General features: G+C 31.4%; 1 protein-coding gene across 3 annotated transcripts in view; it reads left to right on the top strand.

The window, feature by feature from the left end:
- Positions 1–5,301: 5,301 nt before the first annotated feature.
- Positions 5,302–15,737, top strand: part of LOC113868170 (valine--tRNA ligase, chloroplastic/mitochondrial 2) — a 41,991-nt gene continuing 31,555 nt past the window's right edge. The window contains exons 1-7 of one of the 3 annotated variants that reach the window (XM_027503756.1): positions 5,302–5,555; positions 5,801–5,891; positions 6,160–6,286; positions 6,869–6,952; positions 8,023–8,117; positions 9,117–9,208; positions 9,481–9,534. In XM_027503756.1, coding sequence (XP_027359557.1) covers positions 5,411–5,555; positions 5,801–5,891; positions 6,160–6,286; positions 6,869–6,952; positions 8,023–8,117; positions 9,117–9,208; positions 9,481–9,534 — 688 coding nt within the window. In that variant the 5' untranslated portion in view covers positions 5,302–5,410. The remainder of the gene's footprint in view (positions 5,556–5,800; positions 5,892–6,159; positions 6,287–6,868; positions 6,953–8,022; positions 8,118–9,116; positions 9,209–9,480; positions 9,535–15,737) is intronic. The other 2 variants (XM_027503758.1, XM_027503757.1) reach the window with 2 other exon arrangements.

The following is a 15,737-nucleotide window of genomic DNA, read 5'->3' as shown; positions in this document are numbered from 1 at the left end:
AAAGAGGTTTTTCAATATTAGGATTAAGAACCAAGTCTTCTATGCTATCTAAAGTTGGATTTCTTGAATTTTTAATTTCTTCAACATTGTTACCTTCATCTATTAAAGATTGTTGTCAAGTTTAACAATGTCTTATACTTGCACCTTGTCAGTTATCCATTCATTGTCAGATTGAATATCATTAATGGGAAAGATAAATTTCTATTTATTTGTTAAGTTCTTAACTTTGTGTTGTACATTACATAAGTCAGATCATTCATTTTTTAATATAATTGATTTATCCTATTTGTATGAACCTAAAAATAATATTCCAATGTCCAAAATCAACTTATTAATCAATATTTTAAATAAAGAAAAGATGGAAATTATATATATATAAAAAAACTCAACTTTATTTACAATTTCAAATGAATTTCAAATATGTTTTAACTTAGAAGAGCTACAAGTCAAACTAATAACACATATTGCAAACCATTTTAGTGTTGGACATCCATCCTCATAGAAATCTCGCCATAGTCCATGAAACATAATCTTTTTATTCAACTTTGCATTATCAAGATAAAAAAAAAAAAAAAAAAAACTTGAGCATAATAAAATTCAAGAAGTTGATTATGAATCTTATTCCTCATAATTGGGTCATCTAACATCCTAGTTAAACAATTATACAAGTCTTATTTAACCTTAAAATTGTTATCTCTAAACTCAAAATCATAGTGAAGATTAAAATTGAGGTAACATGCAGTTGCATGGAGAGGCCTATGGAGCTAGTTATCCCAGTGTCCATTATTGATAATTTTCCATAAAGGTTCATAGCTTCAAATAAATGTAAAAACTGCTGTACAAGACAGTTAGGCACATTTTCATATTAAAGACAAAGATCAATAAAGGCTAAGTGAAGAAAAATTAAAAATGTTTAGCATTTCTTATCATCTTTAAAGTTACTTTTGATCTTTTTCTTGACCAAATCCATTACATCATAAATGAAAATCATGGTGGGGTTTTCCATATGAATTCACTAAATGAAGGACAATATAAGAGGAGTAGCAACCTTAAGATATATAACTATATTCTTTTACAACCTACTATCTAAAATCATATCACTTTTCTTCCATCTTGAGAAGATGCAAACTTGATTATTTTTCAATTGTTTGAGCTAAACATACTCATCAATGTTGCTTTGTTATTATTAAGATAGGATAATGTCAAATATGCAATGATAAATTGTGTCATACAAGACTCAATAAAGTCCTTCATTTTAGTCAATCTTTTAAACATGCTAATAGACATTATTTTTGTATAAATGTAGGTAAGTGATCTTTCTTACTTTTTGAATAATTACTTGATTGATCTTCATGTTCTTTTCAAAATCTTCTAATATCAAATCAATACAATAAATAGTACATTAAGTCTAATATAAAATTTTTTTTCTCCATTAACATTTCTCCAGCTGCTTTGTAATATACAACATTGATGAGTATGTTTGGCTCAAATTCCACAACATCATCCAATATCTTGATAACTTTTTTTGGTTGTTTTAGAAATGTTAGAAGTATCTAATGAATAGAAAAATATTTTTCCTTTGGGGTATTTGCTAAAAAGTTACCAATTGAATATCTTTTCATGTGGGTTCATTCATCTAACATAATTGAGCAATTAATTCTCTTCCATTTTTTCTTCCATTCTTTTAACATTGCATCAATTTGGCTCATTGCTTCATTCAAGAGTTTTTCTCTAATCTCGTGATAGGAAGGTAGTTTATAACTCATGCCATATTTTCCAATCATTTCACACATCTTTGCAAACTGCACATTCTTAATTCAATTGAAAGGAATGACATGTGTAGAAAAATTCTGCAACTTGTTGATCAACTTGTACCCTCAGGTCATTCTTCATCATTTGATTTAACATTGCTTAAATTCCATCACCTTTCTCATTTGTAACAAATTGTAAAATACTCCCTTCCATTTTTGGTAGAGCTTTCCATCTCCATCCCTTGTCTATATTGACATTGAGTCTCATTATCTTCTATCTCAATGTTCAACAATTTTCTTGTTTTTAGTTTATTTATCTTTAGCCTCTGCAATAATTTTTATCATAAAGATTTAACCTCTTTAGATAATGTAGCACAAGGTGTTGTGTCTTATTTAATTATAGCAAGGTGATGTTTAAATTTTAAAAATATTTCACCAATTATTTTTAAATAATAATTGCATTTAACTTTTCTAGCATTGTCTACCAACATCTATTCTATGTTTCCACCCAATATTAGATATATTTCTAGTAACATTTTTCTTCTTTGGAATATTTTTTTTGCTTGAAAATTTTGATGCATTAACTTGAGAGATTTTATAATTGAGAAATTAAAAAATTTATAATTAAAAATTTTAAAAATTTTCAAGTCAATAGTCACTCAATCAAAGACTTTGTTCACACGAGTAAATTGCAAAGTTTCTAATTTATTCACTTGAAATAATGGAGCAGCAAACTATGAACAAGGAGCTCAAATGGTTAAGCCCTTTTTTCTTTTTTTTTTTTTATAAAAAATTATGATGCTGATGTTGGTGTTTGTTAGATAATTGAGCATTGGGTAAAACTTTTATCTAGTAATTAAACATTTGTAGCTCACTTATCTTTTACGGTAGATGATTAATAAAGTATCACTAATTTGATAATTAGTTTGAATTCAAGATACCAGCACATCTTAATTTGAATATACATTATGTATATTTTGATAATAAGATTAAAATTGACTAAGAATGATGTGTAAATATTACTCTCTCTTTTTGCAATTTTTTAATTTCATTCTAAATTTTAGAGATTTTAAGTTGTTATTTAGCCTTTTCTTATTACTTTACATAAATTTTTTAATTTTCTGTGAATATCTATTTTTTATATTTATAAAATATTTTTTAATTTACTTTTAAGAGTCTGATCTCTTTAATTTATGGTTATTGACATTTAATGATGACAACCACAAACCGTGTCGCCGAATTAAACGATCTTGAATTGAATTTCACACAATAAAAACGAAATTATTACGGCACAAATAAGAATTGAAATAAGAAGAAAATTAATAAGAAGTAAAAATAGAATAGAGATGGAAAATGGCGCCACAATCGCAAGATTGATAAGCCAAGAAACGATCGCCACAAGAGTTTTGGCCTCTTGATAAGATCAAAGAAAATTGGTTCACTCAAGAACCTAGAGTCACACGCTCTCACAAGAGTGTTCAATCTCAAATTATATTCAAAACTAATTAAAAATGTGTTTACAAGAGCTTATATATGTCTAATACTTGTAAACTAATACTAACGCAAACCCTAATGGGCTTCTTGTACCAACAAGCCTAAATTCAAATAGACTAAATAAAATAACAAGATTTTATCCTAAATAAAAACTCAAAATAAGTAATGACTAATATTAAAATAAATAAACTAAACATAATAATTAAATCCTAATAAAACTCGTTAGAGTTCAAATTTTCTAAGCATATGTAATTGATTATCTTGAACTTTTCTAACTCTAAATTGAGCTCCCTTTCAAATAAGACAGTAACAATCTTTTCTAAGTCTTCATTTATTCTTTTTGCCCTTATCCTTGTCATTGGTCCTTGAAGCTCTTCCAATGCCTTCAAGTCTTTGTCTTCAATGGGTCTTCCTTGATTCTCATCATTTAATCAAAATGTTTTTTTGACATTATATGATAAAAATATTATTTTAAAATAAATTATGTTTAAAATCATTTAATTTTATTTAATTTTTATTGTTTTAATACACACTATTTATAGTTATAGAGTTATTTTAAAATAATTTTTCAAAAAATTTAATATTTAAAAATTGTATTATTTATATATATATATATATATATATACTTATTTAAAAAACATAAATTTTATTTTTTAATTATTAAATTGTATCTATATTTATTATAAATAAAATATATGTGTATTTCACAAACTACTAAACTAGTACTAGTATTATATATATTTTTTGCTATAAGTACTAGTATTATATTTTTGTACAGGACATAAAATTTATATAATTTAATTTCGATATATTCACAATTTATGATTGGGTAATTAGATTGTGTGAAAGTGTAAAAGTCTTTACACTGTGAGTATAATGAAGTTACATTCAAATTTATAGTTGATTTTTACTAGCTGAGTTCCTGATTCTTATTCACAATCTTCAAACCTCTACAACAAAAACAAGTAAGGAATCAAGCATGTCCTAGTCATGTGTTCCAGTATTAACAACAAAACCACTTGCCATTAAAAAACAAGTAAGGAGGGAACCATCTCTCCAGGGTCTTGTTCCTTTTGCTCTTCTTTAGGTTCGCTGCCAGAAAATCATCCTCTTAATCATCATTGTTGGATCCTTCATGATGTCCATTTCTCTGTGCAAACAAAGCCCAACATTTTGATCACTTGATCCTTCAATTCCATTCATAATGATCAAGTTCATGTTTAGAGGATTGTAACTCTGTTAAAGTGGAATTGAAAAATGTAACCTTCTACAAAAATTCCCTTGAAATGTATGTTTCTCTGCTTAGGATGAAGAAACAAAGATATGAGAGGAGTTTCTGCAAAGAATCAGTTTTATATCTATCTTCCTCCATTCTCAAAATTTGATAATAACCATATTTTATATCTACTAAAGAGAATGATATATATTTTTATTAATACTTTTAAATATTTTATCACATTAAATAGGATGAAATTAAAGAAATAAGACTTTTAGAATTAAAGAAAGAATTCTGAAAAAAATTATCAAAATCATGACACGTAATATTTATTAGCATGAAGTGTAAAATTTAAAATGTTTAAAAATTAAATTAAAATTTAATTTATATGTTTATAAGTATAATTTTTAATTTGATATAGTATATTAAGACTTAAAATTAAACTTTCAATTAAGTTTAAGCAATAGTATTTTTAAATCAAATTTTAAATAAATTAACAAAAATAGAATAAAATTCTCAATATAAAAAGATTATATGACCTAATGAAGATGATAATACGTTTAGAAAATTATCTCATTCAATATAAGAATTAATACTTATAAATTTTAAAGCTAGATGAAAAAAATATAACCATATAAGTAATCCAAATTAAAAGATACACATGAATATATAAATAAATGAATTCTATTAAATAATTAATAAATAATCAAACCATACGTAATATGCGAAATGAAATCATTTATCAAATTTAACGGGTTCCTAAAACAATTAATTAAATATTAACTTAACATAAAATATTCTGTAATTTATTTATTGTGGGGAGCGTGGCATTTTCCCTCCTCATCCCATTGCATTCCACACAAGTGCCGCTGGCTTTTCTTTCTTTTCCCTTAGCCGAATGCGTTGTGCTGTGAAGTGAAAGCACAGAGTGATAGCATCATCGTTCACCATGTCTACCATCTTCTCTCTTTCTGCTTCTTATTCCTCTTCTCGTCTCTTGTGTCCATTCTCTCCTCGCCACCCTCTTCTCTTCTACACGCGCCGTCGTCGCGTTCCACACTCTCGTTGGCGCTTCACACCTCGTCTTCTTTCAGGTTCTCTTCTCTTCGCTTCCTCTTTTCAACACCAAGGATTGTTCAATTCCGACTACTATTCTAGATGCTTTCTTTTCTCCTCTCCTCTCTCTTTTTGGATCAAAATGAAGTATTTGTTTAACTGAGTTTTTTTCTTTTCTGAAATTTTAGGTGCTGGTGCTTCTTGTTATTCATTTTCTTGTTAAATTCACTCTTGTTTAAACCAAATGCGTTCTTAATGTTTTGTTGATTTTAAAAAATTTCAGTTGCTGCATCACAGAGAGAGAATGGCGTCTTTACATCTCCTGATATAGCCAAATCTTTCGACTTTGCCGCGGAAGAACGAATATACAATTGGTATGGTTTAAAAATTTGTGTTGATATTTATTTACTTTGTGTATGAGATTTTCTTTGTACATAGTGGCTTCTTTCTTGGTTTCCAGTTTCCACCACTAGAAACAATATTATTATTCCTCTTGAAAGTTATTATGTCATGGCAATGCTATTACAACAACTGCTAGCATTACTCTATGCTGTTTTGGTGCATGGATCATCATTTTCAATTCATAATTCATTTTTGGTTTCCCTTGTAAGTTATGTTTTAATTGCAATTATTGGATGCTAGGTGGGAGTCTCAAGGGTACTTCAGGCCGAACTTTGACCGAGGAAATGATCCTTTTGTGATATCAATGCCGCCTCCTAATGTTACTGGTTCTCTGCACATGGGGCATGCCATGTTTGTGACCCTTGAGGTTTCCCTTTTTTCTTTTTTCTCTATTTCATGTATGTTATTGCTATTTATGTGTTCTGTGGAGCGTGGCATGTTATGTTTATGCATTAAGATGCACCATATATGTGAAATGTTTTTGAATGGAAATGGCAAGATACCTATATAGTGTTGTTATGACTTGTGAGTAGATTTGTACCATTTGAGGCTTGCATGTTTGAATTTGTAATGCTTTCTGTATTTCCATATTGCTAAGGTTCAATTTTTTTTCCTTCCACGTGATTTCCCACTATAATTATAACACTGAATTGCTGGTGCAACTTATTCATCTTTTTCAAGTCATAAGTTTTTGACAGTTAGTTGCTCATTACTTATGTGCACAGGGAGTTTATCACATTGGGAAAGTAAGAAAAAACGTTATCATCTTTTTCCTTCCCTTTCTATGTTTTTCTCTGGTTTTTTGACCATATGATGATGATGTTTATCATATATCAACAATGCACTTTGTTAAGTGTTATTGAATTTTGGGTTTTTTGTTAACTTTTTACAACAGAAGATTTATGTGTGTAATGTATTTATTATCATGCTTATTGATGTATCCATGCAGGATATTATGGTTAGGTACAACCGCATGAAGGGAAGGCCAACACTTTGGCTTCCAGGGACTGATCATGCTGGAATTGCAACTCAGGTTTGTCAATTGTTATACCAGTTTTTGTTACTTATTTTACTTCTCTCTCTGTCTGTAAAGTATATATTAATATGTATATGTGTGTGTGTGGGCGTGTCTGTCCATCTATCTGTTAGTAGTACTCCAGATGTTTTCACATAGATCTGATTACCTACCAGAAAACGTGAGCATTATTTTATTTATATTAAATGTTTGAATTGCTTGGAGTCTGCATCCTGAATTTGCTGCGAATTATGATTTGTCCATAGACTTCAGAGTAGTTTTTGTGAATTTGCTGCAAATAGTGGGTTTGCCATAGAATTTTCTAATGTCTCTGTTTGGGTTTATTTTCTGATTGGATTCCCTTGTTGTAAATGATATATATAATGCAGGGTAATTTTGTAAATAGTGAAGTTATTTAATTATAGAAATAAGATAATTAGCATGATTCTACATAATTGTAGATCATGTATTTACTGTTCTCTCAATATAAATAATTAACTCATCTGTGTATTTAGACACATGGATTCATCCTATGCCTCTTGTTTCTCTCATCTCTCTCAACATCCCTTTGCTTCTCTTTTGCTCTTCCTTTAAACTATTTTATTGAAGAAAAGAAACCGAGGAAATGTGTCATGCTAGCATGGTTTAATTTTGCTTCTCAATATTAAAATTTGATCAATCTTCAATCAACACCCAAATTCTAATATGGTAGCAGAGCTTGTTCCAAGATAATAAAACTGGAAGCTCAAATAAAATCCCAAATTCTAAATAGATTCTAGGGCTAGAATCTTTAAATTTTATGCCTGGTGAGTTATTATAGAATAACATTGTCTATACGACTTTTCCCTACACTGCAACTCTATTTTTAATTTTAAATGCCTTTCTGTTTTCCTAGTTTTCCCTTTCCCCATTTCATCTTCTGCAAGGTTTGCTTTAATTATGTCATTCAACGTATCAATTGTTTTGCAGTCTCTTACCATGCGGTTTTATTTTGTTATACAGAATTTTATGTTTCTTGCTTTTTTTCCTTACTTCTTTCAGTTGAGTATCTTAGTTTTCCACTCTTAATTTTGTTCTCTTTCTACCAGTTGGTTGTTGAAAGAATGCTAGCTTCTGAAGGAATGAAAAGGACTGAAATGAGTAGAGATGAATTTACAAAAAGGGTTTGGCAGTGGAAAGAGAAGTATGTCTTCATGTCTTTGTTTATCTTCTTCCGTCTACATTTTTGTTTTGCACAGGCAATGGATTGCCCATATTAAAGAAGGTAAAGGGGACTAAAGGTCACGTTTTCTATTATTTAAGTAATAATTACTAGAGCTTATAATTTGGAACATAGTAAAATCTTAGATTTATGATTTATATAGAGAGGATAAATGATAGAGGATTAGAGAGTCATCTAAAAAAAGTTATCTTTGGGTTGTTCTTTTTGCTCTATTTCTAAACTATACTTTCTCCAAATAACCTAGTTCCCTGCTTCCATAATATAGTCATAGAGGAATGTACCATAACCGTTTATCTGCCAAAGAAATATGTGAAATTTTATTGAATATATAGTACTATAGTAGTTAGGTTTACATTCAAAGCTCTTATTTGGTTTGAACAGAAACGGTTGCTGAATGCTGAGGAATAGAAATGAACCAGAGAAGCTCTTTAAAACCTTGGGAGAACCACACAACAAAAGCTAGCTGTTGTACTTGGAGAGCCCAAGGCCTTATAAACCCCACATTAGAATCCCATACTTCCAATGTGGGACTCAATTCTCATACCTTGCAATTGGATCCCAACATATTGATAATGACTTCTTTGACTTGAAATACTTGAATTGCAACTTTTATTATTGATTGCTGAGATTCTCAGATTTACAATTACAAATATATACGGGTATTGGCTATGCAGAAATACAGAAATAAGAATCCCAGATTCTAAGTGATTAAAATCTGATCCAGCAATCTTCTATCCCAATTAAGGTAGCTAGGAAACATAGAAAGATAAATGAATATAAGAAAATCAATAATAATGAACAGGATAAATAAAAAATGTTCTGCATTTTCCAGAACTAGCTGTTGCCTATGTTTAAAATATTATTTGTAGATGCGAAATTAGAGTTACAATTTCTTTGTGCTGTTTATTAGTTGATATATTGTTAACTTCTCTTCTCATAATATTTGTTTACATCATTTAGATATGGTGGAACTATCGCAAATCAGATCAAGAGACTTGGTGCTTCTTGTGATTGGTCTAGAGAGCACTTTACCCTTGATGAACAGCTAAGTCGTAAGATAGTTTTCTACTCATTGGAACTCTAACTAACCTAGAAACTGTATGGGCACATGTAAAATTTATGATGATAAAAATGAGATAGTAAATATTATTATTGATGTAGTTTTGATAGCACTTTCTATTTTCTGCTATTCTTTTTAGTTTCCAATGTCTGATAAATTTGTCTGAATTTGTCTCATTAATGTAAATTTGCATCTGTTTTATTTTATCGTAAACATTTGTTTACTTGTGCTGTAACCTATACTGATACCTTATAATTTCTGCAGAAGCTGTAGTTGAGGCATTTGTTAGACTTCATGAGAAAGGTTTGATTTATCAAGGTATAAACTGAAATTACATTATGGTTATTGGAATATCTCATAATATCAAATATTATATCTTAAAATTATAGAAAGTATTGATAGAGCTGCAAGTGCACAGTTATTGCAAGTAATATAAAAAGTTGTCGAATCTACATGGACTGTGCTTTTAAGTATTAAATAATTACAATTTAAATATCTAAACACAACCAACTAGTAATATGAAATAAAGTAAAAATTGAAAGGGCAAAGAAATTAAAAACAATTAATTTAAAATAAATGAATTCAAATTCTAACAAACTTCAAGAAATTAGTTTCATTGTAGATTAGAATTGATGAACTTAACTAAAATAGGTCTTATATTAATTCTTAATTTATATTGAAGGCTAATTACCCTAAGGTGATTATTTTTGTTTTTCAGAATATAATAATATATTTAATTAGATTAACTCATTTTTGTTATAATTATATCTAAATTAACCTGTTGAGAAAGAGAGAAACAGGGAAGATATAGAATGGGTCAGATTTGAGAATTAGGGTTCATTTCAATGATATCTTTCTTTCTTTCAATCATGGTACTGGTTCCTATTAATTGGTATAAAATCTCTGATCTTGGAGTTGTGGGTACTGAGTTCTTGAAGATGATTTCAGAATTTGATTTGAAGGGGAAGAAGCCTGTTGGTGGCTGATCAATGTGGAGCAGCACTTTGACGCCCCTGCAATACTTAAGCAAGAGAAAATACAAAAGATTGGAAAGGCTATGTGAGGATGTGCTTTTGTTTGGTGGTTTTCGTGGAAAGAGGACCATCCAAGTGCCTCATGGTGGAACTTTGTGAAGGCTTTGCTCAAGGAGTTCCTGCCAGAGTATGATCTGGATCTACCAATTTGGGTCGAAGATGACGAGCAAGAAAATGAAGGGATGAAAATCAAGAATCATAATTGAAATGGGGAAATAGAATCTTAGGAGCCAAAAAATGGAACAAAAATTGAAAGTTTGGACTTTGGAGATAATAGAAGTAGTGGCTCAAGAGCAAGAAACAAATAAAGGAAAGCTACAAGAATTGGTAGAAACCCCACCCAACAACATTTTGGACAAAGAATAAGAAAATAGAAAGCAAAAAAATGAAGTTCTTGAGATTAAGAATCAATAGTGACAGAGAGGCACAGGGATGGGTCTGGTTTTGGGATGCAAGGAGGAGGGGAAAGTTGAGGAAAGCCTTATGATAGAGAGCTAAGGACTAATCCAATGGCCACAATGGAGGTTATGTGTAATACAATCAACCTAGCACAGGAGCAAAATTAGGTGGAGGATCAAGAATCATGATAATCATTAGCTGCAACCATGTGTAGTGTAGAATTAAGAGAGAGAGCATATAGAGGGAGAGACAAATTAGTGTGCTGGAATTGGATGCTCTACAATGTGTAAAAACCCTTATATTTATAAGGATACATATGTAATCCTACTGGGCCAAGCCCGTTATTATAATACTAACATAAATCCAAATTTTAATAAGTCTATTATAGCTATTCATAACATTCTCCGTTAAGCTGGAGCATAGATATTAATTATGCCTAGCTTGTTACAAATATAATTATTACGTGTCCCATTTAAAGCCTTTGCAAACACATCTGCTAGTTCATCGCCTATCCTAACATGAAAGATGGATATAAGCTTTTGCTGAACTTTTTCTGATAGTCTATCTCAATTTGTTTCGTCCGTTCATGAAAAACTTGATTTGAGGCAATGTGTATCGCTACCTGATTATCACACTAAAGTTGCATAGGCTTAGTGCTATCAAATCCTATCTGTTTCAACATATGTTTCAACCACATTAACTCACAAGTAGTATGAGCCATCACCCTGTATTTTGATTCCGCACTCGATCTCAATACGACGTTCTACTTCTTATTTTTTCACGAAATTAAATTACTTCCCAAGAACACACAGTATCTGGTAGTAGATTTTCTGGCCATTGATTCTGCCGAATCAACATTAGAAAACGTCTTTATTTATGCATATCCATGATCTTTGTACACAATTCCTTTTCCTGGTGCTTTCTTCAAATACTTCACAATGCGGATTAGTGCTTCCCAATGAGTATCCGTTAGAGATTACATAAATTGGCTAACAACATTCACTGGAAAAGCAATATTCAGCCTTGTGACAGTTAATTAATTTAGCTTGCTTACTAATTTTCTGTATTTTTGTGAATCTGCAAAAAGAACTCTATCTGCTGTCAGTTTCACTCTTGGCTCCATATGTGTCTGTCTCACATGGTTTAGCTCTTTTTAGTCCGATCTCAGTCAATAAGTCTAAGACATATTTTCTCTGTGAAAGGAAGATTCCTTGCTTGGAATACATGACTTCAATACCCAAGAAGTATTTTAGAATTCCTAAGTCTTTTGTTTAAAACTTAGTTTGAAGAAATTTTCTTAGGTTGTTGATTTCTTCTTTGTCGCTACCTGTAATAACAATATTATCAATATAAACAAGTAAAATACAACCATGGTTAGTCTATTTGTAAAACATTGTATGATCACTCTCACTTCTCACTAATCTAAATTTTAGAATCATGTCACTGAATCTTCCAAACCATGTTCTAAGTGATTGTTTCAAGCCATATAATGACTTCTTTAAACAACACACTTTTCCACACTCTCTTTGAGCAACAAAGTCAGGTGATTGCTCGATGTACACCTCCTCTTGTAAGTCTCCATGTAAAAATGCATTCTTGATATCTAACTGGAATAATGGCCAATGATGCATAGCCGCAAGAGAGATGAAAATGCGAACAGATGAGAGTTTAGCAACCGGAGAAAACGTATCAGTGTAGTCAACGCCATAAGTTTGGGCATACCTTTTTGCAATAAGTCATGCCTTTAAAGAGTCACAGAACCATCTGGATTAACTTTCACAGTGTAAACCCACTTGCAAGTTGCAACCAATAGCCTGTTTTTCCTTGGGAAGAGGAATCAGATCCCAAGTATCATTCGTCTCAAGAGCCAATATTTCTTTCTCCATAGCGTGTCTCTAACTAGCATGATTGAGGGCATCGACAAGGGTCTTAGGAACAGAAAAAGAGTACACCAACCATGAAGGATTTAGATGTAGAGGATAAATGAGCAGACGTCACATAAGATGAAATGGATAGGTGCAAGATCTCTTACTTTTACAGATAGCAATAGAAAGGTCAAGGTTAGACATATGATTTGTTGACATTTGAGGAGATAATGGTAGACGTTGAGTATCATCTTGAATATCATTAGCCACAGGGGCCACATCATTTGAAGCTGTTTCAGCCGACAAGAGTATGTTTACTCAAAGAACTTGAAACCTGTATTAATAGGAGCTAGAGGTGCAACAAGATGTGTAGATTGGACAAAAGTATAAGTTAAGAAAGGTTCATCTATCTCATACATGGACTCAGAAGATGAAGACTTAAAGAATGGAAGACTTTTAAAGAAAGACACATCATAGGAAATAAGATAACGATCAAAATCAGGAGAAAAACAACAGTAACCTTTTTGTGACCGAGAATAACTCAAAAACACACATTTAGGGACTTTGGATCAAGTTTAGTTACTTGAGAACAAACATCAAACACAAAACAAGTGCAGCAAAAAACTTTAGAAGGTAAAGAAAAAAGAGATTATGATTGGAAAAGTATAGAATGGAGAATCTCACCATGTAACATAGATGATGATATGCGATTAGTTAAATATGCAGCAGTAAGAACAATATCAGCTCAAAAAGGTTTAGAAACTTTCATTTCAAACATTAAAGCACATGCTACTTTCATAAGATGACGATTTTTACATTCAGCTACTTCATTTTGTTGTGGGATAATAATATTAGAGGACTGATGAAGTAGGCCATGTTTATTTATAAAACTAGTGAAGGATGCAGAAAAATATTCTTTAACATTATCACTTCTAAGAATGCACACAGGTATTAAATTGAGTTTTAATTTCAGCACGGAAATTATAGAATATAGAAAAAACTTCATATATGGATTTTATCAAAAACAATCATGTTTCACAAGAATAATCATCCACAAAGGTTAAAAAATGTTTAAAACCTGATTTAGAAGTAACTGGACAAGGACTTCAAACAGTAGAATGCACAATTTCAAAGGGAGCATGAGTCTTTTTATTTAAACAAGGTAAATAAACATTGCGATAATGTTTAACAAACTGACATGACTCAATAAACATTAGATTCTATACTAGGACATAATTTCCGATGAACTCCTAAAGACGATGACCTAGACGACAATGAAGTTGGAAAGGAGGCATTTCTTTATTCCTATAAGCAATAGAAGTTTGCGGAAGTCCTTCTTTAATAGATACAACCCATTAGATACTCTACCTCTATACATAATCCTTTGTGTCACTAGATCTTGAAAAATACAAGGATCAGAAAAGAATGTTTCTGAGCAATTTAATGATAAAGTGATTTGGTTAATGGACAATAAATTTAAGGAAAATTGAGGTAAATATAAAATAGAGGATAAAGGTAAGGTTGAAACTGGAGTGATACACCCGTTGTCCTTAATATGGACACTAGAACCATCAGTAAGTGTTAAAGAAGAATGAGAATTGGGTAGAAAAAAAGAAGAAAGGATACTGAATCCCCAGTCATATGATCAGTAGTACTAGAATTAATGACCCAATGCTTGGAAGAAGAGGAAAGACATGTAGTAGGATTACCTTTTTGTACAAAAGTGGCTGTAGAGGATGTAGACAATTGTTGAAAAATCTGAAATTGAGTATACTGAATAAATTTCTCATAACTCATGCGCACATTGCATCCTTCTTTCTCCTAAGTACCTGTGTCAGACTGAGATACCGAGTTAGCAAAGCGGGAATTACCTTATGAGTGAGAAAATGACTGATTCTATGGAGGATGAGTGTATTGATTCCGATAATGACCAAATTCGCCATAGTTGTAGTACTGTACAATACCATGACCTCCACTACGCCCACGGCCATGACTGCCTCTACCACCTCTCCCACCATTGCGACCACCATGGTGACCGTATTGGGTTGTCAAGGCAGAGTGGTCAGGAGACTCATTATTTGTAGTGTTTTTGGAGTTTCTCAAAGGAAGACTGCATAACTCTGGAGAAGACATCAATAATATTATCAACCTGCTTACTTGACAAAATTTGAGACCAAACTACCTCATATTCCAAATCAAGTCTTGAGAGCCAACTTAGAGTGTCAATGATTTTGTAGGCTAAAGGAGATTGTATCTCCTTAGTATGCTTCTTAAACTCCAAAAAATAGTCCATTAGCTTTCGTTTATTTTGTTTGGGTTGATAAATTTCCTACAAGAGAGCATACAACTGATTCAAATTATCAGATTTCTCAAAAATAAATTGCAAGAAGTCCTACAACTCTTTCATAGTTTTGTAATGGGTAATAATCACTTGTATTTGCCTATCAATAGAGTTTATTAGCAACGCAAGAATCTTTTTGTCGCGTATCGTCCATGTGTCAACATCCTTAGGATTGATAGGTGCTGTTTCAGTCAAATGATTATCCTTTATTATTCCACCCAGGCTAATCTCAACCAAATACTTCCACTCCATATAGTTTGTACAATCTTCATTCAGCTTAACATTGGTAAGTTTGGATAGAGATACGATCTTTATAATAGCCTCCTTGTGTTGTGCATCCTGCAATTTTGGCTATCACATTCAGACATTATATATCCACAAACAGTGATGGAACTGCCTGGGTTTCGTCTGAATGGCTAGAAAGAAACGCTGCACTCAAACTGTAAAGTTCGAATTATTGCTTATTCTGGTCACTGGAAAAAATTTTCATCTCCACAGCAGCCATGGTCAGCCTTTTCTGAAGCTGCTATTTTTTTTTGTGGTGGTGGTGGCGGCAGCAGCGGCGGTGGTGAAGAAGGAGGAACATTAGGAGGTTTTTGATACCATGTAGAATTAAGAGAAAAAGAGAACATAGAGAGAGAGACAGATTAGTATGCTGGAATTGGATGCTCTACAATGTGTAGAGATCCTTATACTTATAAGGATACATATGTAACTTTATTGGGCCAAGCCCGTTATTATAATACTAACATAAACCTTAATCCTAATAAGTCTATTATAGCTATTCATAACATGTAGTAAAGCAGTTCATCAAAGAGCTATGGATATCAGTATAATTGCCTCTGATGTTCTATATCAGGGCCAAATCCAAATATATCACAA

The sequence above is a fragment of the Abrus precatorius genome, unplaced genomic scaffold, assembly GCF_003935025.1.
Source record: "Abrus precatorius isolate BTA unplaced genomic scaffold, Abrus_2018 Scaffold5, whole genome shotgun sequence".
NCBI lineage: Eukaryota > Viridiplantae > Streptophyta > Magnoliopsida > Fabales > Fabaceae > Abrus > Abrus precatorius.
Note: the sequence above shows the minus strand (reverse complement) of the source record. Positions and strands in the feature narration are given on the sequence as shown.